General features: G+C 39.3%; 1 protein-coding gene across 4 annotated transcripts in view; it reads right to left on the bottom strand.

The window, feature by feature from the left end:
• UBP1 (upstream binding protein 1) overlaps positions 1–24395 on the bottom strand; it is a 56149-nt gene extending 31754 nt beyond the window's left edge. For all 4 annotated transcript variants that reach the window (XR_015552187.1, XR_015552186.1, XM_004419472.3 and 1 more), the window contains exons 1-2: positions 24129–24395; positions 8893–9044 (exon numbers count right to left, since the gene is read on the bottom strand). Coding sequence is in view for 2 of the 4 variants with exons in the window: in XM_004419472.3 (XP_004419529.1) it covers positions 8893–9044; positions 24129–24241 (265 nt within the window). In the remaining 2 variants the exon portion in view is untranslated. The remainder of the gene's footprint in view (positions 1–8892; positions 9045–24128) is intronic.

Raw genomic sequence — 24395 nt, forward strand, 5'->3', positions numbered from 1 at the left:
AAGGTAACGCAAACAGCAATATTCTATGAGTTCTAGTCTTATTTTTAGCTTTATCTTCTGAATTTACCTTTCATGTTTTGATTTTTCACTTTTTTTGGCTTAGATACGCAATAGCACTGACAGAGTTGAAAAATATAACTCTTGTGAGTTCATGTCCCCACCCACCTCTGAATATGGACTCTAAGTCTAGCTTCCTCAGATGGACTCCAGAGCAACCTGGAGTCCAAGATGTGACAGCCCCTCTTGGCTAAGTTCAAAGCATTTATTTCTAAGTTCCTAATATAGAACTTTAATCTATAACAAGAACCAAAGCTAACCTCACAGAAATCTACTAATGTGTAAAATGAAATTAATAAAAAATATTTTTTCCTTTTTGAAGCTTCTATCATTTAACAGTATTTTTAATCCAACAGACATGCTATTTCCTAGGGCCTAAAACCTGTTTGCAAAGTAGCTAATATGGATTAATTAACAGGATTCTCCAAGTAGCACTTGGCCTCCAAATGAACAGGTATTTCTGATCCAAGAGCAGCAATGAGCTGATCTGGAATAAATAAAGGGGTTACGATCAGAAGTCTCACTTGTATCAAGAGGGTGGAAGCATCAAAGACTCAGCTGGAGCTGTAAGACAAGGGGCAGCCTATTCCAGCCAGACCCCGCTCAAAGGGAGAGCCAGCTGTGTTTACTCCACCCTCTTGTGGCTCCATGTTGGGACTACAGTTCCTTATTCCACAAAGTCAGAGACTTAACTTTTCTTGTTACCTAAGAGCAGAGGAGGACAGCTGCTCAGGCATAACCAGGAAAACACAAATACAGGTTTTAAACTCTGTACTTCTATCGTCCAAATAGCACAAAAACGAACACTAAGGAATCAATACAACTTGTAAAACTTGTTCCAATTTCTACGTGACTGATGAAGTTAAGACTACACAAAATTTACATCTTTTTCTTTATGGTGTTACACAACAGTGAATATTCTTCAGCTATAGCTGCCCAAGAGACAGAAGGTGAGCAATGAGCTTTATGAGGAGGCTACTAGCAGTGGCCAAGCTACAGCCAAAGAATGGCACATAGCCCCAACTATGTGCCAACCCTCCTTTAAGGATATCCATTCTATATAAAAGGTGATGGTGACGGGAAGCTCATATATTTGCCTAAATATTCAAAATAATAAAAAATTGAAGCATGGTCTCCAGACCAGAGGATCAGCATTACTGATGCTTGATGCTTCCAGCATTACTGGAAACTTGTCAGAATTGCAAATTCTCTGGCCCTACTCCAGACCCACTGAATCAGAAACTCTATGGAGCCCAGCAATCATGTTTTGACAAGCCCTCCAGGCGATCCCAATGCATCCTGAAGTTGGAAAACCACTGCTTCATGTAAAGCTACAAATATCCAGTCAGTCAATACTCCTTCGTTGACAAAGTGTTCAGGACCGTTTCCTGGAAATAACTTTAAACTCAAAATGCTCTGAGTAAAACGATAAGAATTAACCATCTTTTCTCAGCAGCTAAACAAATACTGTAGGATACATTATGATAAACACTCTCCCCAAATGCTCTACCAAAGAGAAAAATGGCCTGGTTTGGAATGCTGATTATATATTTACATCATTTTGCATAAGGTTCATTTAATACAATGTTATATGAGTCACTGTACAATATTGAAGGTAATAAAATCTCAAAAGTCCCTTAGAGTTCAAATTATTTAACTAAGTCAATCTAAAGCTGTTTAAAGTAAATTGCATTATGACTCCTTTACAAGTAACCAAAATTCACTAGTCATTCACTTATTTGACAGGACTGTAAATCTGGCAATAGTCTGGGATAGCTCTCACTGTATTATATATATATGCTCCACAAATACATTTATGTTCACATATATTCATTACACCTGTGTGTACAGTCCACATATTTGAATATACGTATACGCACACATTTTTTAATATACACACACAAGCAAGGGCTCAGGGTTCATTAGATGGCCATTTCAAGACCCAGCTTTGACAGGGCCTTCAGAGATAAGCTAGGAGGCAGTACCGGAGGTTACAGAGTGTTTTTGTCTAAAACCTTAGACTAAATGTGGCCACCCTATGGAAACAGCTCTGATACACACAATAGTGGCTCATCCTACACCACTTTGGAGATCATCCACCTAGTACCCATTTGCCTTGGTTGATGTGTTAGTTTCCTATAGCTGCTTTAACAAATTTCCACAAACTTAGTGGCTTGAAACTATCCAAATTTATTATCACACAGTTCTGGAGTTCAGAAGTCCAAAATGGGTCTACTGGGCTAAAATCAAGCTGTTAGCAGGGCTGCATACCTTCTGGAGGCCACAGGGGAGAATCTACTTCCTTGACTTTGTCTACTTCTTGATGCAGCCTACATCCCTTGGCTCGTGGCTCCTTGCTCTATCTTCAAAGCCAGCTGCACAAATCATCTTCAGATCTCTCCCTGACTCCTGACTTTCTTGCCTTGCTTTCACTTTTAAGGACGCTTGTGATTTCACTGGGCCCACCTGGATAATCTAAGATAACCTCTCCATCTGAACATCCTTAATTTAATCACATCTGCAAAGTCTCTCTTGCTATATAAGGTAAAATATTAACAGGTTTGCTAAGTAGTGCAAACATACTATCTCTGCAGTACAAAACTCTTGTTAACAGGCTTATTTAAAAGATTATAATCATACTTTCCAACAAATCTGGCAAAATGCCTGAGTCATCACACAGGTATCTAGTTCCAGGGTTGTGTTCTAACCATTTGTAAAAAGTGCTCATTCTAGCTGCAACAGGAAGCTAACACATCAAGCAAGATCTAAATACTTGGTCTTCTAGTACAATCAGAAATCATTAAAGCGACTTAGTTATAAACGATACCAACAGCAGCAAAGGCTCATGTTGTGCTTCCTGAGTGCTGGCCAGCTTATTTAAGTGCATTACGTATATTAACTCAACCTAATTCTCAACTGCCCTATGTGGAGCATATTAAATTAGTCATCACTTGCCCAGACCAGGAATGGTGCAGTGGGATCTAAACCCAAGCAGCCTGGCTCCAGAGACTGCTAATAACCACTACTCACTGCTGCCCTCTCTCTCTCTCACACCCCACTACATGCAGAAAAGACATTTAAATCACTGGTCACTATAACTAGTTGAAACATTTAAAAGGAACAAAAAGGTATGTGAATAATGTGCATAAGGACATTCAATATGCGGCAGAGGAGCATATATCCTCGGCAGTTCTATTTCATTGGCAACTATGTATGACAGCTTCTACCAAGCATTACTTTAGAAATGGAACTTCTCTTTTGAATTTCATCCTTTAGTAACAAGACCATTACATTCACCACAACTACACTAAGCATATAATTCACTCATCAGATGAACGAATAAGTTTGCTGGAATAAATTCAAAAAAATATTAACTACACAATATTTTTGTTATACAAAGACCGTCATAAAACATGATTAGAATCCTTTTAGGTGTTTAAAAATGGTTCTAATTCAGTGCTGAGGCAAACAGAACTTGAGAACAGGGAGACAAGCAAGGAAGACTTCTTACTGTATACTCTTTCATATCTTTTGAATTTTGAACCATGTATATAAATCATCTATTTAAACTGTTAAATTTAAAACGTTAACAATTAACTAGAAACTTAGAAAACACTGGAACTATTCTAGTAAAGAGACTTGGTGGTTAAGAAAATGAGATTTGGAATCAGAAAACTCTGGGTTTAAATCTTTATCTAGAAAAAACATGGTCAATGGGGCAGGCCCGGTGGTGCAAGCGGTTAAGTGCACACGCTCTGCTGCGGTGGCCCAGGGTGCGCCGGTTCGGATCCTGGCGTGCAGCAACGCACCGCTTGGCAAGCGATGCTGTGGTGGCATCCCCTATACAGTGGAGGAAGATGGGCACGGATGTTAGCCCAGGGCCAGTCTTCCTCAGCAAAAAAAAAAAAAAAAAAGAGAGAGAGAGAGAGAGAATTGGCAGATGTTAGCACAGGGCTGATCTTCCTCACACACAAAAAAAAGCAGGGTCAATAATCTAAAGAGAAAACTGTAGGAAAAAATTACTCCCTCTAAAGCTTTAATATCATCATAAAATGGGGACAATTGTGCTTTCATTAGTTGTCATTATTATTTCCAAGTAGTAGAAAAAAAAGTGACTGCTTAATTTCTCTCTCATTTGTTAGAATGAATGCAAATAAACTCACATGTGGAAGCTTAAAAGGAATGAAAACTTGTGCTGATGAATGACAACTTCAAGGGTCCTATCTAATCCCTTATAAAATTTGTATAGTCTCTTTCAATGAACAAGGCAACATTGCCATTATAAGTTATTTTCCTTGGTAGAGGTGAAGAGTTTATTTGAATACAGGAAAACTGAATGATGAGCATTAAAACTGAGTAATAATCTGATTCCTAAAAAGAGAAAGAGTAAACAGTAAATTATGTCAATACCTAACAGTCACACCATGAAAGCTGATGCACAGATGTTACTATACTAAAATGGGGTCACCTAGGTATATTTTGCAAGAACTTTCAGTGGCAATGTCACTTCAGGTAAAAAAATATTCATGGGATTTTACTGGAATTCCTGGATAAAACTAATTAAGCCTAGGGGCCAGCCTGGTGGCGTAGTGGTTAAGTTCACTGCACTCCGCTTCGGTGGCCCGGGTTCACAGTTTCAGATCCCAGGTGCAGACCTACACAACTCATCAAGCCATGCTATGGTGGCATCCCACATACAAAGTAGAAGAAGATGGGCACAGATGTTAGCTCAGGGCCACTCTTCCTCAAGCAAAAAGAGGAAGCTTGGCGACAGGTGTTAGCTCAGGGCCAATCTTGCTCAGCAAAAAAAACCAAACAAACCTAATCAAGCCTAAATATTATTTTCCATATCTATGCTTGATTCTTTTTACACTATCTATCGCAGGAAAGGCTTTTGTAAAAAATCAAAACTGTACGTGCACTACCAAGAATGTTTCCTTTTGAAAAGTGAGCCCAATCAACTGAAGATAAGCTTCCCTAATTCTGGACCTTCATTTGCTTTATCAGTTTAAAAGAGGTGGGGTGAAAGATACACAGCAACATCTCAATCAGGTCCAAACCTTGCCTGAATCTAGAAAAAGCTATGGATCCTCTTCCTAGAACATATGTTTATAAAAAATGTGAAGGGGCCGGCCCGGTGGCACAGTAGTTAAGTTTGGTGCGCTTTGGCGGCCCAGGGTTTGCAGGTTCGGATCCCGGGCGTGGACCCACACCACTCCTCAAGCCATTCTGTGGCTGCATCCCACACACAAAATGGAGGAAGACTGGCAAAGATGTTAGCTCAGGGCCACTCTGCCTCAAGCAAAAAGAGGAAGATTGACAATGGGTGTTAGCTCAGGGCCAATCTTCCTCACCAAAAAAGAAAAACAATAATGAAAATTTTAGGGGATTCCTGAAAAATCTTGGGTTCAGAACCTTTTTTCAAAGTGATAACTGCTGGGAGACAAGTCTGTGAAAGAACTATACACACTATAATATGTATATTTGATACTCATGTATTATATTAAAGGTATTATAATTTCTGTTTTTTGTTTTTTTTTTAAAGATTTTATTTATTTATTTTTTCCCCCCAAAGCCCCAGTAGATAGTTGTGTGTCATAGCTGCACATCCTTCTAGTTGCTGTATGTAGGACGCGGCCTCAGCATGGCCGGAGAAGCAGCGCGTCGGTGCGAGCCCGGGATCCGAACCCGGGTCGCCAGCAGTGGAGCGCGCTCACTTAACCACCAAGCCACGGGGCCGGCCTCTGTTTTTTTTTTTTTATAATTTTATTTATTTATTTATTTTCCCCCCAAAGCCCCAGTAGATAGTTGTAGGTCATAGCTGCACATCCTTCTAGTTGCTGTATGTGGGACGCGGCCTCAGCATGGTCGGAGAAGCTGCGTGTCAGTGCGCGCCCGGGATCCGAACCCAGGCCGCCAGCAGCAGAGTGCGCGCGCTTAACCGCTAAGCCACAGGGCCGGCCCTATAATTTCTTTTAAAAGGTATGTAAAAGTAGAATTCTTTTATTACTCGAATGTATTTTTAATGATTATTCAAATATATGTTTTTAAAACTATGTCTACAGGGGCCGGCCCAGTGGCGTAGTGGTTAAGTGCACACACTTCGCTGTGGCGGCCTGGGGTTCGGATCCCGAGCGTGCACCTTCGCACCACTTGTCAGCCATGCAGTGGCGGCGTCCCATGTGAAGTAGAGGAAGATGGGCACGGATGTTAGCCTAGGGCCAGTCTTCCTCAGCAAAAAGAGGAGGATTGGCGACAGATGTTAGCTCAGGGCTGATCTTCCTCACACACACACAAAAATATGTCTACATATGCAGTTCACTTTCCACTTTTTTTTTAAAAGACTGGGAGAAATTAACAAATAAATTAATACAATTCTACGACCAAGAAAATACTCATCAGTAATACTGCAGTGAGCAGAGTTAAATGCAAGAAAATCACCTGCACTTATTATATTGATCATAGTCAAGCTGGAGCATCACCTGGGAGGGGGACACAGGGAGGCTGCTGGGGAGCTGGAAATATTGGACACAGGTAGTAGTCTCAAGGGAACAACATATGTAAAAATTCATTGAGCTGTACACTTAAGACTTGTGCACACTACTGTATATACTTCAATAATTTTTTAAAAATCAAAGCTTGACCAAATTGATACTGAACAATTTAACCAACTGCTGTAAGCCCTAGTTTTCTTTTAATCTGTAAAGTGGATTAATAAAACTTCTAGGGTTATTGTGGGGACAAATAACACATGTACAGTTTAGTACAATACTTCATACACAGTAAGCACTCGGTGAATGTCAGTCTAATATACCATCAGTATAGATGGTGGACTACAATTTTTATCAATATGAAATATCGCTATCCAGTTTAGTAATAATAGTGATAAATTATGGATTATTTCCCCAGGCCAATAGACAGACACATGCAACACATTCCTTTAAACAGGGGTATGTGTTTGTGTATATAAATGTGCCCACTATCCCATGGTGTGCACATAACAGAACTTATTCACTATTCCCCAAGTAAGAGAGTTATTTCCTGTTTTGTCATTAGAAATAAAGCTACAGGGGTCAGCCAGGTGGCATAGTGGCTGAGTTTCCGTGTTTCACTTCAGTGGCCCAGGGTTCGCCGGTTCGGACTCAGTGCTTGTCAAGCCATGCTGAGCAGCATCCCACATAGAAGAACTAGAAGGACCTACAACTAGGATCTGCAACTATATACTGGGGCTTTGGGGAGAAAAAAGGGAAAAAAAAAAAACAGAAAGATTGGCAAGAGATGTTAGCACAAGGCCAAGCATCCTCAAAAAAAAAAAAAAAACAAAAAGAAAACGAAACGTGATAGAAATAAAGCTACAGTGAATATCCTTGCCCCCTTGCCCCTACTTTGTTTCTTCTGATATTTTCAGGTCTAAAACAGATTACCATATAAACTCTTAAGGTTCTTTCAAATATGAAACTTAAGTCTCCAATAACTGAATGCCTACCCAAACAAATACTAAATTAATGTTAACAACAACATTACCGTATTGCCATAGGTGCTACAGATAGAATTACCTGAAGTAAAACTTCATAGATTCTAAATTTATTTTTCAAATGATAGGTTAGAAATCAGTTGTTCTTCCACATTTCAGAGTATTAGTCACAAATAGTCTAAAATCTATAGCTCTTTCCAAAAGTTCAAGGAATTAAAGATTCTATTTAATGACAGAAAAATAATCACAGTATACTTTTTTTTTTCATAATTTTTATTTATTTATTTTTTCCCCCAAAGCCCCAGTAGATAGTTGTATGTCATAGCTGCACATCCTTCTAGTTGCTGTATGTGGGACGCGGCCTCAGCATGGCCGGAGAAGCGGTGTGTCAGCGCGCGCCCGGGATCCGAACCCGGGCCGCCAGCAGCGGAGCACGCACACTTAACCGCTAAGCCACGGGGCCAGCCCACACACAATATACTCTTAAGTGAATAGATGTTAATTCCAATTTTGTTGAAATAAAATAGATATATACACAAGGAGATATACCTAAACTGTTAACTAGTTCTCTTGATGGATGCAACTGTAAGCAATTTTCAGCTTTATCCCTTGACATATTTCCCAATTTTTCTACGAGTATGTACTACTTCCATAACAATAAAAATGTTCACATTTTTTACAAATAAGAGTTCAACATGCTTTCAGTACATGTATCCAACAAATTAATTCCTGCATAACAAAGTACTTTGGTTTACACTGGTAGGTCACATTGGCCTGTGTCCAAACTGCCAAGAGCACCTAAAAAACTCCCTTATACTTGCCGACAGTAAGTTCTACCCCCACAGCTCTGTTTTCCATTCTGCCCACTCCCACTTTCATCACCAAAACATAATATTCTCATAAAGTATAGAGAAGATACAGGTAGACAACATTTGACAGAGTTTATTTCAGCCACAGACTCCATCTCGGTGCAGCTTATGTCTATTTTCAGCACAAACCTGCTTCACGCCTGAAACCCAGGTTCCCTGCTAGCTGGGCTTCTGATTCATTCTCAAGTTCCATATTGAAACCGCTGTCCCTAAAAATAACTGACATCCTTTCCTACTTGCTCCTCCTTTGGATTTTGTCTGAAAAACTCTGCAATAAATCTTGTTCCACAGACCCTTTTTATGCAAATAAGTTTCCACAAACTATTACTTTGTTGGCTCAACCATAAAACTCCTACAATTTTTGTTAACTAAGTTGTAAAATGTAAGAGAAAGAATCTAATTTTAAATTATTACAGTAATCTAGACTGCAGTGCCAAAACGTTTCAGATTTTTGTAAATTCTTACATCAAAATATGACATAGCCACACTCACCTTGGTTCAAGTAAGTGAGCGTTTCATCATGCAGTTTGACTGCTGGCGATGTTGCAGCACACATCACATACTGGAAGGGTGGGTGCTTAGTTTCATCATCCAGTGGAAGGCTGGAATCTTCCTGCTTGAAAATGGGCAATGCCAAGACATCACTGAAACGCAAAAAATCAACATTGACCTTATTTTGGGTTTAAAATATTTAAAAGCATATAGAAACATTTAGCGGTAGTTTCTTTTAAAATTTAAGATCAGAAATGATACGCAGAATAAAAGAACTATTAATGCTAATCTGGCTCCCCCAAAAGATAGTAATAATAATCCATATCTCTAGTGTGGGTGTGCAACTATGATTAGGCAGGTAAAATAAGAAGTATTGAATAGTTAATAAAGTTCATGCTACTGATAAAGTAAGAGATCAAGCTAATAGTGTATGTGGTTCTTCAAAAAAAAAGTTACTTCAAAAACTTTCAAATCATTATTTCTAGTAAAAAAGGGCAAGTCAAGAGTACGTAGCTACCTGTTTCAAAAGGTAGGTTACAGTGGCACCATGAAATCACAAAGAAGCATTTGATTAAAAAGGTACTTTACAAAAAGTTCCCTGCTAGGGCTGGCAAGTGTTGAGAGCATAAAGCTTCATGCTTAGTCTAAAACAATGTCTTCTGAGAAGCAAACAGTAACAGTAGAAACAGCTGCTATGTTTTCTCCCAAGAATAACTTGGGGCATTGATTGGGAGGGGAGTGGGGCGGGGTCTTGTAGGGCACTATCTATACTCTCTACTAACCTAGGTGGTTAAACACACATGGATGTGTTTGGTTTGCTTTTTTTTTTTTTTTTTAAAAAAAAAAAACAGATATAATTTACATACCATAAAATTCTCCCTTTAAAAGTATATAATTCAGTGGTTTTTAGTATATTCACAGAATTGTGCGATCATCACCACCATCTAATTCCAGAACATTTTCATCACCTCAAAAAGAAATCTCATGCCAATTAGCAGTCATTCCCTATCTCTATCCCCCAACTCTACCCCCAGTCCCGGCAATCATTGATCTACTTTGTCTCTATGGATCTGCCTATTCTGGACATTTATTTCAAATAGAATCATGTGGCCTTTTGTGATTGGCTTCTTTTACTTAGTATGTTTTCAAGGTCCATCCATGTTATAGCATATATCAGTACTTCATTCCTTTTTATGGCTAAATGATATTCCATTGTATGGATATACCACGTTCTGTTTATCCATTCATCAGACAGTAGATATTTGGGTTGTTTCCACAACCCAAATTATGAATAATGCTGCTATGAACACTTGCATATGTTTTTGTGTACACATATGTGATTAACTCCCTTGGGTATATACCTAGAAATAGAATTACTGGGTCATACAGTAACTTTGTTTAACTTTTTGAGGAACTGCCAAACTGTTTTCCAAAGTGCTGCACCATTTTACATTCCCACCTTTAATGTATAAAAGGTATTTGTTTTTTAAATAATTCACTGAGCTGTATAGTTATATGTATAGTTATATCTTGATAATTTTTCTATGTTCATTCTTCAATAAAAAGGAAAATAATAATAAAATATCCAAATGAGTGACTACTACATCAACACCAACAGCAAAGGCTTGTCTGAATTTCTTACTTTCCCTTTTTTTCCCTACAAGCTGTTGACTCAGATATTTGGCTAGCCCATTTTAATTAAATTCAATCTAAAAACAAAATGTGGAAATAAATGAAATGGGAGGGAAACTCTGCATTCTTTCCTCCCAGCCTACATTTCTATGAAAGCACTAGAGTGATTGATTATTCAGACTAAATTACCCACTGATTCTTCTTCTCTTTTATTTATACCTAGGAACTGTCAAAACACTCCTAAGTACATAAGTATAACTGAGGGACACATAGTCAGTGATGGTCCCAACCCTCTGCTCGAGTTCTTCTCAACACTGTGTCCTATGAGTTTTGTCCCTGCTAAGTGGAACAGATATAAAACCCTTGGGGCAGGTATAAAAACTTTTCAGGAGACTTAGAAATGCTACTTTAAGACTCAGAGCAGCTCTCTTTATGGAAAACAACCATAACAGTCAAAATGGCTCCAAAGTAGATGAAGATACATATATTCTTATGTCATATATATGTAAGCATTTAAAGTTCTCTGGGTGAGAAAGAAAACAAAAATGAGATGAGAGCCATGACTTAGAAGCATTAGTTAATTATGCCGAAAAGCGACATGGGGAATAATTTTAAGATCTCAATGCTAACTGCTTGGGTTGATCATTAAACACAAGTAATCAAAATAAGACATAAGACTGCATAAGAATGGCTATTTATAAATAAACTGTCTCATATAGTAAGTAAAATTTTATTTGCTTCAGATCCTAGAAGGCAACCACCATTTTATTCACTTAGTTACAGCCCAGATGATCCATACAGGAAATACTATGCTCATGATAGGTGCTAAATGATTCTTGAATAAACAACATATAAACATGTAAAAATCATTTCCTATTGAAATCCCAATTAATTTTTTTACTTAATTAGAAAAATGCATTCCAATCAACACAGCAGCCAGAGTGATCCTCTTCAAACAGAAGTCAGATGATTTCACTCCTCTGAACTCTCCATTAGCTCACTTTCAACCAGCGACCTTACAAGGTCCTACAAGGCCCTAACTCAATCTGCTCTTCTTCCTCTCACCTCACTCCCTCTGCTCCTGCCACACCAGCCTCCTTCCCTGCCTTTTTCAGAGCCTTTGCACTGGCTCTACTCTTCTGCTGACGTCCTTCCAGCTCATTTCATTCAAATGTCACCTTCTCAGTGACTACTTGACAACTGCAATCCTCTCATCCACATTCCCAATTTCCCTTTTCTGCTCTATTTATCCACAAAGCTCATCACTTTCCAACAGTATACATGACTTAAGTTTGTACTCCCCATAAGTATATAACCATCCCCCAAGTTTGTTTCTCTTCACTGACTGACCCCAGCATCTGACACAAAAAAAGGGGCTCAAATATCTGCTGACTCACTGTACCAACTGCAGCATTAGTAATCAATCGATCTTTACTAAAATGAAAAACTAGGTCTCCAGACAATTTAAGATCCTAATTTCTACTAGGTTGAATCCTAAGAAAGTCCTAGTATTCAACTGTTTTTGTAATCCCATATCGCAGACAGGACTCACAGGTATCTGACAAGCAAATGAAAAGCCTCAAGGCTTCAAATTATTCAAAGTAATTTTTTAAGTGCCAGTACCCAAAAATAACCAGGCACACAAAGACAAACAAGACTCTTGGAGCAAGAACCAACAGCAAAACAACAGATGGTATATACCCAGTTCCAGGTTCTGTCTGTTGGTATTCAGCTCTTCTCTGCCTTTGTTGCAGAGGGTTAGAGGCCTGAAAACTACATTAACAAGACATCTTGCCAGCTGGAATCTTGTTAGGTTGCTCCAAAGGGAACCACTGGTGGGAAATTAAAATGGAGTGGGAAAGGGCAGAGGTAGGCAACCGCATAGCCTGTGGCTGCAGGAAATTTCAGGGTGGCAACAGCCATACCTCCAGCAGCTAGATCAGGAGCAACCAGGTAACACACCCTCCCCTTCAAACCCTCTAACACCTTTGCATTCAAATACTTCACTAAGTCTTTCTCTGCTTAAAACATCTAAATGGTTTCTATTTTCCTGATTGGACATGGACTGATACCCCCAAAGACTTCAGATGCTTGAATTTTTGGACCCATACTATAAAATTATGCTTACTCTGTTTAAAAAAATAAAAGACAACCCTGAAAAGATCTACAAGAAACAGTAACTTTTAAGAGACAGCAAACCTGAAAAGGAACACACAGAACTTCTGGAACTGGAAAATAAAATTGCTAAAATTAAAAACTCAGGTTTAACAGCAGCTTGGACAGAAATGTAGAGTATATAAGGAAACTGGAATACAGGCAAAAGAAGCTATCGAAGGCAGCACAGAGAGCGAAATGATGGAAAATGCAGAAGAGACAGATGTTAAAAAAGAAAGGACAAAGTGAAAAGATTTTAAATTGAAGTCGCAGAAGAGAAAAGAATGGGGCAGAGGTAATATTCGAGATAAAAACTAAGCAAATTCTAGAACTGATGAAATACATCAATTTTCTGATTCAAGAAGCTCAAATAACCAAAGCAGCTTAAATTAAAAGAAATCCACACCTAAATACATCAAGAAAAACTTCTAAGCCACCACAGTATGTGGAAGTTCAATTTTCTCAGTTAAGTACCAACTAAGGGACTCAGATGTAGGTGGGCACGGGGAGGAAGAGGTGTGGGTCTGAGGAGGAGTCATCAAATCCTCTAGGAGGGCCAGGGAAGGAATGGATGCGGGCACCATGGTGAAACTACTGAGCAGCAAAAAGGATGTACTTGAGAGCTGAGGTCATCAACAAATTAATGCTTTTCTAGAGCCACAGTCAGCTGCTTAGGTAACTTAAAAGAGGTGAAGAATCGGATTTAACCAGGGTTACAGTTTTGGTAAAATAAAAATAAGGGGAGGGGATTAAAGCAAGAAGGGGCAAGAGAGACAAGCGTATATGCAAGGAAGTAATTATAATGATTGCTCATGGAAATTTAAACTGTCTGGAGAAGAATAAAAGTGTTCAACAGGGTGAGGGACAGTAAAGTAAGACTAGGATCTGTGATTGTAGATCTTAATGGGCCAAACGATGGCTAGAGCAGGGGTAATGAGGGAGGTGAGCTGAAAGGGTAGGAGGTGGTAGGTAGAGCTTGAACTATGAATTTGAGATTACAGGTGGGTTGCACGGTTGGTCATGTCAAGGTCTAACGTATGACCACAGGATTGAGTAGCTCAAGGTAATACCATTATAAGAAAGATAATCAAGGAAAAGAAATGTCAGGCTATTGGAAGTCCTATTTAAATATCTTTTGAAATCACCAAGAATTATGACAGTAGTAGTGTTAGACAGTGACAGTGAGGCAGGACCTAAAATTTTTAATTATTGATTGTGTGCGTGTGCGTGTGTGTGAGAGAGAGGAAGATCAGCCCTGAGCTAAAATCCAAGCCAATCCTCCTCTTTTTGCTGAGGAAGACTGGCCCTGAGCTAACATCTGTGCCCATCTTCCTCCACTTTATATGGGACGCTGCCAGAGCATGGCCTGACAAGCGGTGTGTCGGTGCACACCCGAGATCCGAACCCGGGCCGCCAGCAGTGGAGTGCACGCACTTAACCACTACACCACTGGGCTGGCCACAGGACCTAAAATTTTTTAAATGAGGAATGACCCAGCAATAATTGGGTAACTGGTGATATTCAGTGACATGAAATTCAAAGCTGGAGGGTCTTATAGGGAAGGAGAAAGGGAGAACAGCTTGAAACTGGCAATAAGAAGTAAGAAGGATCCCCCTCAACCTTCCGGTGCACTGGTAGGACTTTGGAAATAAACCACCACCACTTGACAGGGCTTCAGGGGAAGAGTGTACCCAGAGGACAGCCAGGTTTCCAAAAGAATAAGAAGGTGAAGATATCATTAAGAGACAAAGTTGGCTATATTAGTTTCCTAGAGCTGTCGTAACCAAGTACCAAAAACTGGATGGCTTAAAACAACAGAAATTTACTGTCTCACAGTTCAGGAGGCCAGAAGTCGGAAATAAAGGTGTTGGCAGGGTCAGTTCCTTCTGAGGGCTGTGAGGGAAGGATCTGTTCCAGGCCTCTCTCCCAGCTTCTGGTGTTTGGTGGCAATCCTTGGTGTCTCTTGGCTTGTAGATGTGTTACTCTAGTCAGATAGGCAGCTTCTCCCTGTGTGTCTTTACACAGTCTTCCTCTGTGTATCCAAATTTCTCCTTTTCATATGGACACCAGTCAGATTAGTGCCCACCCTGATCACCTCATTTTAACTTAATTACCTCTGTAAAGACCCAAATAAGGTCACATTCTGAGGTACTGGGGGTTAGGACTTCAACTTATCCTTTCAGGGGGACACAATTCAATCCATAACTTTGACCATTTAGGGGATTTTCTGATAGACTGAGAATTCCAGAGCGCAAAGTGGAAGGATTTTAGGAAGTGGTAAGAAAGGGCAGATGGCTACAGAACGGAGGAAGTGCAGAACCTTATGTTAAACAGAGTGCCCGAGAAAAGGAGTGTCCTGAAAATCTGGAACTTCTCATAGTCCTGACAAACAAGTATTAAGGGCACAAAAGGACTGGTCCAATATGCCCTAAAAAATCAGATACATGTCTAGGAGAAACTGATCAAAAAGAGAAGGCACAAATAAGTAAGAATAAAAAAGACACGACTAACGATATAAAGAATATCACTAACAACTTCATGCCAACATATCTGAAAACATGAATAAGATGAACAATTTCCTAGAAAAATAACATCAAAACATTCTTCAAGGCATAAAAACCTTTAAAAAATAATTCTACAGAGACCAATACTGTGGTTAAAATTTTTCCCCTAAAGAAAGCTCCTGGCCTAGAATGGTTTCACAGGCAACTTCTAACCAAACTTTAAATGGTAGCTCTTACACAAACTCTCCAACAGAATAGAAATAGAGGAAATATTTCCTAACTCATTTTATGAAACTAATGTAATTTTGAAGTCAAAACTAGGTGCAAACAGAACTAGAAAATGAAAAGCTCATTTCAGCCATAAATATAGATGTAAAAATCCTAAATTAAATCTTATCAAATCATATCCAAGAGTATAATGACAAACCATGATCTAGCTGGGTATTCCCCATGAACACAAAGACAGAATACAGAATCTGAAAACAGAACACATCTATGGGCACTCAATTTAGAACAGACTGGCATTATAAAGAGGTGAGAAACAGTCTCCAATGATACTGAGGTAAACTGAATATTTATACAAGGAAAACTGCAATTGGGCCCCTACATCATACCATACCAACAAGAGAAGAAAAAATGAACTCCAGATTGATTGTAAACTTAGGTATAATACAGAAAGTAATAAATCTTTTAAAAAGACTGTAAAAATATCTTTATACCCTCAGAGTAGGGAAAGACAAAATGAAAAGATTGGTCAATTTTGACCTATCAAAATCAAGAACTTCTGTTCAAAAGCCATCATAAAGGGAATGGAAAGACAACTCATAGAGAAGAAAGATTTTGTGACCTATACCTATGATGAAAGGCTAGTATCCAGAATATGTTAAAAAACTACAAGAATAAAGAAAATAAGAAAACAATAGAACTGAATGAAAACAGAGGTGCTGGTTTCAAAACTTGGAAGAGAGGGGCCGGCCCAGTGGCGCAAGCGGTTGGGTGCGCACGTTCCACTGTGGCAGCCCAGGGTTTGCCAGTTCAGATCCCGGGCGCGCACTGATGCACCGCTTGTCAGGCCATGCTGTGGCAGGTGTCCCATATAAGGTGGAGGAAGATGGGCGTGGATATTAGCCCAGGGCCAGTCTTCCTCAGCAAAAAAAAAAAAAAAAAAAAAAGAGGAGGATTGGCAGATGTTAGCTCAGGGCCAATTCTCCGCAGGAAAAAAAATTAAAAAAAAAAAAAAAAAAACTTAGGGCCAGCCCCATGGCTTAGCAGTTAAGTGCGTGCGCTCTGCTGTTGGCGGCCCAGGTTCGGATCCCGGGCGCACACCGATGCACTGCTTCTCCGGCCATGCTGAGGCCGCGTCTCACATACAGCAACTAGAAGGCTGTGCAGCTATGACATACAACTATCTACTGGGCAAAAGAGAGTTGGGGAAAAAAAATAAATAAATAAAATTAAAAAAAAAAAAACTTGGAAGAGATACTTACAGTTAAATAAATAGCCTTAAATGCATCTATTAGAAAACAAACACCATGGGTCAGCACCAGTGGCCTAGTGGTTAAGTTCAGCATGCTCTGCTTCGGCAGCCTGGGATTCAGTTCACAGGCATGGACCTACACCACTCGACTGTCAGTGGCCATGCTCTGGCTCACATACAAAATAGAGGAAGACTGGCAATAGATGTTAGCTCTAGGGCAATTCTTCCTCAGCAAAACAAAACAAAACACCAAAAACTAAGGAGAAAGCACCCAACTCAAGAAGGTGAAAAATAAGAAGAGTAAGCAAGAACACAAGGAAGACGAAAACCATAAAAACAAAACAGAAAACCCAACAGAGAGGAAAAACAAAACCAAAATTTGGTTTCTTGCAAAATACTAAAGATACGGAAATATTATAGAGATCTTTAAAAAAAACCTGAAAACTTAGAGCAGACAATTTTCTATGAAAATAAAAATTACCACAATCGGCTAAGATAGATAAGTTCTGAACATTCCTATATCCATTAAATAAATTATATGTGCCAACACCTACTCATGCCAAAAAAATTGAAATCACCAAATCCACGTTGTATTCCAGGTGAGCTTTACAAAACCTTGAAGAAACAATTAAGCCCCATCTCATACAAAAATTTTTAGCCCATAAAAAGAGAAAGCTATCCAACTCTCTTGAAGCTGATACAGCCTTGATGTTATGACAGGAATACAAGGAAAAGAAAATCGAGGACCAATCTCATCTCGGAACAGTGATGACCTAATTTATGAAACTTGGGAAGCATTCTCTAAAATCAGTAAGAAGACTAAAGATTCAAGTTCTTAATGCTTCTAAACACTGCACTGAAGCCCTAGCCAGCACGCTAAGGCAAGAAAATGAGATGTGAAGATTACAAACAAAGAAACAAATCTATCGTTATTTAAAGACATTAACTAGGAAATCTGAGCTCCTACAAATTACTAGACCTAATAAGTTCACCAAGGTCCTAGAGAAAAAAGAAGATAAAACAAGAATAAGAAAAAATATACATAGCATTCCTGACTGATGTTCCTCCTATCCAGAAAGATCATATTCTACTACCTTGAGAAGACTTCTCAATAATTAATTGGCAGGCCGCCAAAGGGTGCAGTGGAAAGAAGTGGAGGTCAAACCCTGGCTCTGGAGCTTCAAATCCCAGCTCTGCCATTTGTTGAGTGACACTGTGGCAGGATGCTTAACTTCTCTGAGCCTAATAATGGGTTTGTTTTCACTTTAGAGGAAAATGTTTCAAGTATCTAAACTCTAGGCACACATTAGACCATAGGTTCTCAACGTGTGGTCCATGGAATCCTGGGGAACCTGAGACTCTTTTAGGGGGTTCAGGAGGTCAAACTTCTTTTCAGAATATTATAAAACATTATTTGGCTTTTTCACTTTGTTGACATTTACACTCATGGCACAAAACCAATGGTGGTTAACACTGCTGGTGCTTTGGCATGAATCAAGGCAGTGGCACCAAACTGTACTAGTAGTCATTGCATAAAAATTATTAATTTTATGGGGCTGGCCCCGTGGCTTAGTGGTTAAGTGCGTGCGCTCCGATGCAGGCGGCCCGGGTTCGGATCCCGGGCGCGCACAGACGCACTGCTTCTCCAGCCATGCTGAGGCCACATCCCACATACAGCAGCTAGAAGAATGCACAACTATGACATACAACTATCTACTGGGGCTTTGGGGGAAAAATAAATAAAAAAATTTAAAAAAAAAATTATTAATTTTATTAAATATCGGTCCTTGGGTAGGTATAATGTATGTTTGTTGCACATCTAAGTGCAATGGTTGTGTCAAGGAAAAGTTTTTATGCAACTGTGTGATCTGTTAGCTGATTTAGGAGTTTCTCTCACAGAGTATCATTTTTACTTGAAAGAAAACCTGACAAACTATGATTATTCAGACCTGCATATTTGACAGAAATTTCCTCAAAAAATGAATAAAGTGAGCCTGTCATTTCAAGGAAAACAACTGTGATGGTATTTGTCACCAATGATAAAATGTGAACCTTCCGCCATTTGCTTTCTCTGATGAGATGGTGGCGATACTAAGGAATGCTGATTTTTTGATACAGCATAGTGAAAAGTGTCAACTAAGATTTAGAAGATCTGCATAACTCAGGAAATCATTATTTTCCAAATGACCAACATATGCATATTTCAAAATTATGCAGGCTAAGAGATCCAATCAAAGTACAAGACAGGCCAACTGATTCTAATGTAACAATACAAAAGTACATTAATATAGCTTCAGATTCCACATTACAACTTTAAGAAACTACCACTTGTCAAGTGCTGGTATAGTATCAAAGAATAGCCAAAACTATCTGAAAGGGCTATTAAAATAATCTTCCTTTTTCCAACCACATATCTATGTGAGACTGGATTTTCTTCACATATGTCAACCGAAACAATATATTCCAATGGCAGATAAGAGAATACACCTGTTTTTCTAAGCCAGACACTAAAGAGATTTGCAAAAAGCATAAGACAATGCCACTCTTCTCACTAAGTGTTTTGCTTTGGAAAATAGTTTTTTAATAGAAAACATTTATGGTAATATATAATGGTTTATAATTGTTAATTAATAAGTTTTTTAATTCCTTGATTATGAAGGGACTACAAAGTACACAGTATACCATTCTACTCAGACAGACTGAGACAAAGTAATCCATACATGAATGACACCAACAGCAATCCTACTCTACTCAAAATCATTCTGCTAAAGTGATAGAGATCCTTTAAAAGCTAAACAGTATTCACAGGTATATTATATCTTTGCTTCCAAAAAAATTTTACATGTTTAAAAACAACAGTTTTGATCACTACATTTTAAAAGTGTCCAAGTCATAAAAGAGAAGGAAAGACTAAAGAATTGTCTTTGAAGGAGACAAAATCTAAATGCAATATGGGATCCTAGATTGGAACCTAGATTAGAAAAAGGACAATAGAGGAAAACCTGTGAAATCCAAATAAATTTTGTACTTTAGATAACAGTTCTGCACCAAGGCAGTTTTGAAAATTGTACTCTGGTTATGGAAGTAGAAGAAGCTGGGTAAAGGGAATATGTCACCTCTCTATATTATCTTCATAACTTGTAAACCTAAAATTACTTAAAAATGAAAAGTTTTTTTTAAGTTAAAAATTCAACTACCAATACATAAATAAAAACTAGTTTTGTCATAGTTATATCCAGACAACAATTTAACAATCTCCAAAAAACTCAGAAAGTTTAAAAAAAAGGACTACCACCAAGGTTCAATGCAGAACAGTTTCATATCCATCTCTTAGATATGTTCCAAAGCAAGCAAAATAAGCTTTACAGCGCTTCTTTTAAATTCAGTCACAGAACCTAGAGCAAAAAAAAGATGAGGCCTCAGACGGTATTTCCACCAACAGCAAATGTTTGTGTCCTGGCAAACCGACAATTGTCACTATAATGAAACAAAGCAAGTTTATGAGACCCTATCACTAAACTACCATGTTTCAAACAGCCCTGATGGAAGGATATGAACTGTACTGAATCTTACTTTTAGTGCGGGCAGTTGACACCCTAATTTTAAAAACTGAACACAATAAAAATCTGTGGACAAGCAATAGAAGGTGAATTAGCTGAGAGAGTTCTTAGTCTACATAAAAATTACTTCTTGAATATAAGATTTCAACACTCAGCAAATCTTTTTCCAAGGCGATCAAAGTATATTATTAGAATCTATCCTTCAGAGCAGGGATCAGCAAGCTACAGCCCAAGGGCCAAATCCAGCGGCCTGTTTTTGTACAACATGATCCAAGAATGGTTTTTACATTTTCTAAAGGATCCTAAAAAAAAAAAAATCTGACCGAGACCCTCGGCTTGCAGCCTTAAATATTTGCTACCTGGTCTTTTACAGAAAAGGTTTGCCAATCCCTGCTTTAAGGTGATACCTTTAAAAACCAATGTGGACACTATAATCTGAAATCAATGTTTTTTAATCAACAACTTATTAAATTTTTTTCTATACTTCAGCCAAGATTAAATCCAGAAAAGTTTTTAAACTTTGAAATGAGATGTTTTGTAGAAATCATTGCCAATTCCAGAAGTAGTCTCAGCCACCACCATAATAAATTTTTAAAATTTCACTGGTCCTAAAATTTTTCTATACTTCCAAGACATGTCAGCTACTCAGGGACATTCTGTTTTAGCATGGGAACAAAAGAAAACTACCACCTATTAATAGCTACATAATAATCTATATCTTTAGTAATCTTTTACTAACTTAACACCAATCATAGTTGGAATTTTCCCATTACCTCACGGGATCTGTAAATTGACATTTTAACCTTTCAGTCAATACAGGAAATTTGTCCTCACCTCAAAGCAATTTTGATTTAGCAAATTATATGTAAACTATGGATGTACCTCCCACTTCAGAATATGTAAAGTACACCTTTTGTTTCAAAACAGATTTATGCCATAGTGAAGTTTAACAGGACTCAGATCAATGCGCTTTGTAAGGTAACAATTTAATATCAAAGTTTTTATGCGTAATCTAAAGACGTTGCGTTACTCCTTAAATCCTGAAGATTAATTTACTACAGATTATAACATGTGAACAGTAAGATGGAAAGAAAATTACCAGGTGGCCCAAAAGACCCTCTTAGGAGAGTTTTAATGAGTTTTATTTTTTAAAGTCATTTGATTATCTGTTCTTTACTTCACAAAAGATGAATGACCCAGATTTCAAGTTACAATGGGTTTCGGCCTTCATTCAGTGGGGGGGAACTCAGCCTTCATTTGGAATAGTACCACTGACAGGCCGCTTGGGCCAATCACTTGAACATTTATGAGCTTTGGTTTACTCACTTATAAGAAAAGGATTGGTCTGTTAGTTTCTTAAGTTCTCTTCATCCATTTCTAGAATCCTGATATTGTAACTAAGATTTTAAAAAACATTTTATGACCTGCTTCATTTCAAATAGAATCTGCAGCAGCTCATACCTCACATACAAATGTGGTACAACAGTAACACAGAACACACAGACAAAATGAGAACCACAGCAAAGAAAAAAAAGAAATAAAGATAATAGCAGAAATTAGCCTCAACACATCCCAATACTAAAAGCCTGCATTTTTTTAACATTAAGTCAGACTATTGACAGAAACCATCTCTTTCTTTCAAGCTATCTTCCCAAAATACTGAGGAAACCATTTCCTAAAAGAAGTCTTTAAAAATACTTCATTTTAAGCTATCCAAAAAGCAAATACAGTAAGCATACTTCACTTTGAAAGAAAACTGGAAAGCTGCCTACAAAGTAAGTTTTTATCAAGAAGTCACTTCTCTAATAATTTCAAATTTAGCACTTCAAGTTTACTTCTTGAACTTAAGAGAGGACAAATGAAAGAGAAAGACAATCCATAGCCTTACTTCCCTGACTGCCCATGCAGAGAAAAGACGCTGGGCACTCCCGAGATCCAGCCCTCTGAGCTCCAGGTCCAGGCATGTGAAGCGCAAGTGCAACTGAAGGGGGCCTACACCAGCCTGAGCCTTCTTTAGACTTTCCTCTTATCAAGTCAATTTTGAAATTTCCTAAGTTTGAATTTCCACTAAAGGGCCTTGAATTTGCAAGAGGCAAGTACTCTCATTAGCTCTTCTTAGTTTTGAGGACCCAAGTAAATATGAAAAAACTAAACAAGCTCCTTAAAAATGGTATCTGCCTTCAAATATACTTGAACACTTAGATTAAATGACACAACATATAACCAAAAACATTCAATGGAAAAAGTTTCCCCATGGAAAGTGTCGTAAAAGGCAGCGAATTACAAGGATGTCAGGCATTACTTTAAGAACAAGGTCAGGGAAAGGTTTAATAGCAAGATTTTATTTCCTTTTCACAGAAGAAACCATGAACAAAAGTTAATTAGTTGGCTGAATCACTGAAATAAATAAGACTTTGGAAAAATGTAAAAGCTCAAAATAACCCTCAATAAGCAGAGTTCTCAGCAGCCAACTTTTCATTTTAGCATAATTGAGAAGCAACTGAAAAGAGAGAGAATGAATTTGCTTCACGTGCCCTCTTATACCTTAACTGCAAATCCAGGGTCTCAAGCAGCAGCATGGCACTCGAGGCCCAGTGTTTTCATTAGGTAATCACTGCCTCTAGTACTCCCATCTGGGGTGACCCGATGACTTGCAGTAGCTTAATTTCCTCCACAACTGAGACAGTTGTTCTAGAAAATAAGCCACCTCATTCAGAGCCCTCAAGTTGCACAACTGCAGAGAAAAGCAGCGCCAAGTTCAGGGGGACCAGCACACTCTGACTCAGGGTCAGAGACTGGTGACCAACCAAAGGCTTTTCCTCCACGCACTTCCACACCCTAAGAAACATCTCCACCTTTCCGAGAGTTCTTTACAGCCCAGAGTTTCCCTTTAAGATTTAAAAGCCGAATTACTTCAGGGAGCAGCCCTCACCATTCCAGGCCTGCTCTGACCCAGAAGTCTGTCTGCTTCAGGACATTTATGCTCCCTGTCGTTCCCCAGGGCTGCAGGGAGATGTACCAAAGCTCCTGGGAAACTGGACAGCACTTCAAAGACACAACGCATTAAAGAATATATTTGGAAAATCCCACTTAATTTGCATTAACGAAAAGCTGCCAAACCTTTGAATTTTACACTTTAATCAAAGGGTGAACTTAAAGCATGTAAACTATATTTCAATAAAGTTGCTAAAAAAGAAAAAAGAGCTGCCAAACTGATAGGAGTTAAAAAACAGTATTCTTCAGGATAAACGCCAGAGACTAAGCTCAGATCTCTCTCAACCTCTCAAAATTAAACAAAATGAATGGCTGCTAGTACAGACAGCAGAGACTAAACAAACTATTGTTTGTGGTGCAATCACTGCATCTTAAAGCCTTCTTCAACAGGAAACAGCCTGAGAGGGTAGTCCCCAAAAGGAAAAATTCCACTTTGAAACAATCAAAAAACATAACTAAATCAACGTGCTTTTCTCCCCTGTGGCTACTTTCACTTAGGACATAATTACTACTGTAACACTAAGTGATTAAAATTTGCAACCAGGAAAGACCACAATGTAGGACAACAGAGTAGGAAACTGATACCAAAACCCCGGAGAATATTTTCCCAGTATAAGTCCTCCCATTTCGGACAGTGTATTCCAGCTCTCAGTGGCCTGTAAATCACTTGCAAGAAAAAAAAGCTCCTTGCCCCGCCGACCCAAGCCATCCTAACAGCGCGGCGTGTTTTACAGCAAAAATGAAGCCCTCAGGAGCTGATCCCCGGCCGAAGCTGACGGGGCCCCCTCCCATGCCCGCCACCGGGGTGGGCAGAGGCCTGCAGGGCTCCATGCCGCCTGGCAGAGGCCCAGGGTCGCGCAGGCCTTTCCCAAGGAGACTGAGGCTTCCGCCCGCCCGGCCCCGGGCGCCTGGTACCTCATGCTGTAGGCGCCGGCGCCCAGCTCCTGCCCGATGCCCGAGAGGGTGGCATCGAAGTCGTGCACCAGTCCGGACTCGATCACCTCGTCCATCTTGAGCACCCAGGCCATCTTCCGGCCTCGCCGCCGCCCGGCGCGCAGCGCGGCCTCCGCGAGCGGCGCGAAGGGGCCGGAGCTCCGCGGGCGCGTCCTGGGGGAGGGCGCGGGTGAAGCCTCCGGCGGCGCGGCGAGTGGTCACCAGCGGCGACCCGGGCGGCGGCCGTGA

Source organism: Ceratotherium simum, chromosome 5, assembly GCF_057802395.1.
Source record: "Ceratotherium simum simum isolate JZ-2026a chromosome 5, ASM5780239v1, whole genome shotgun sequence".
NCBI classification, from domain to species: domain Eukaryota; kingdom Metazoa; phylum Chordata; class Mammalia; order Perissodactyla; family Rhinocerotidae; genus Ceratotherium; species Ceratotherium simum.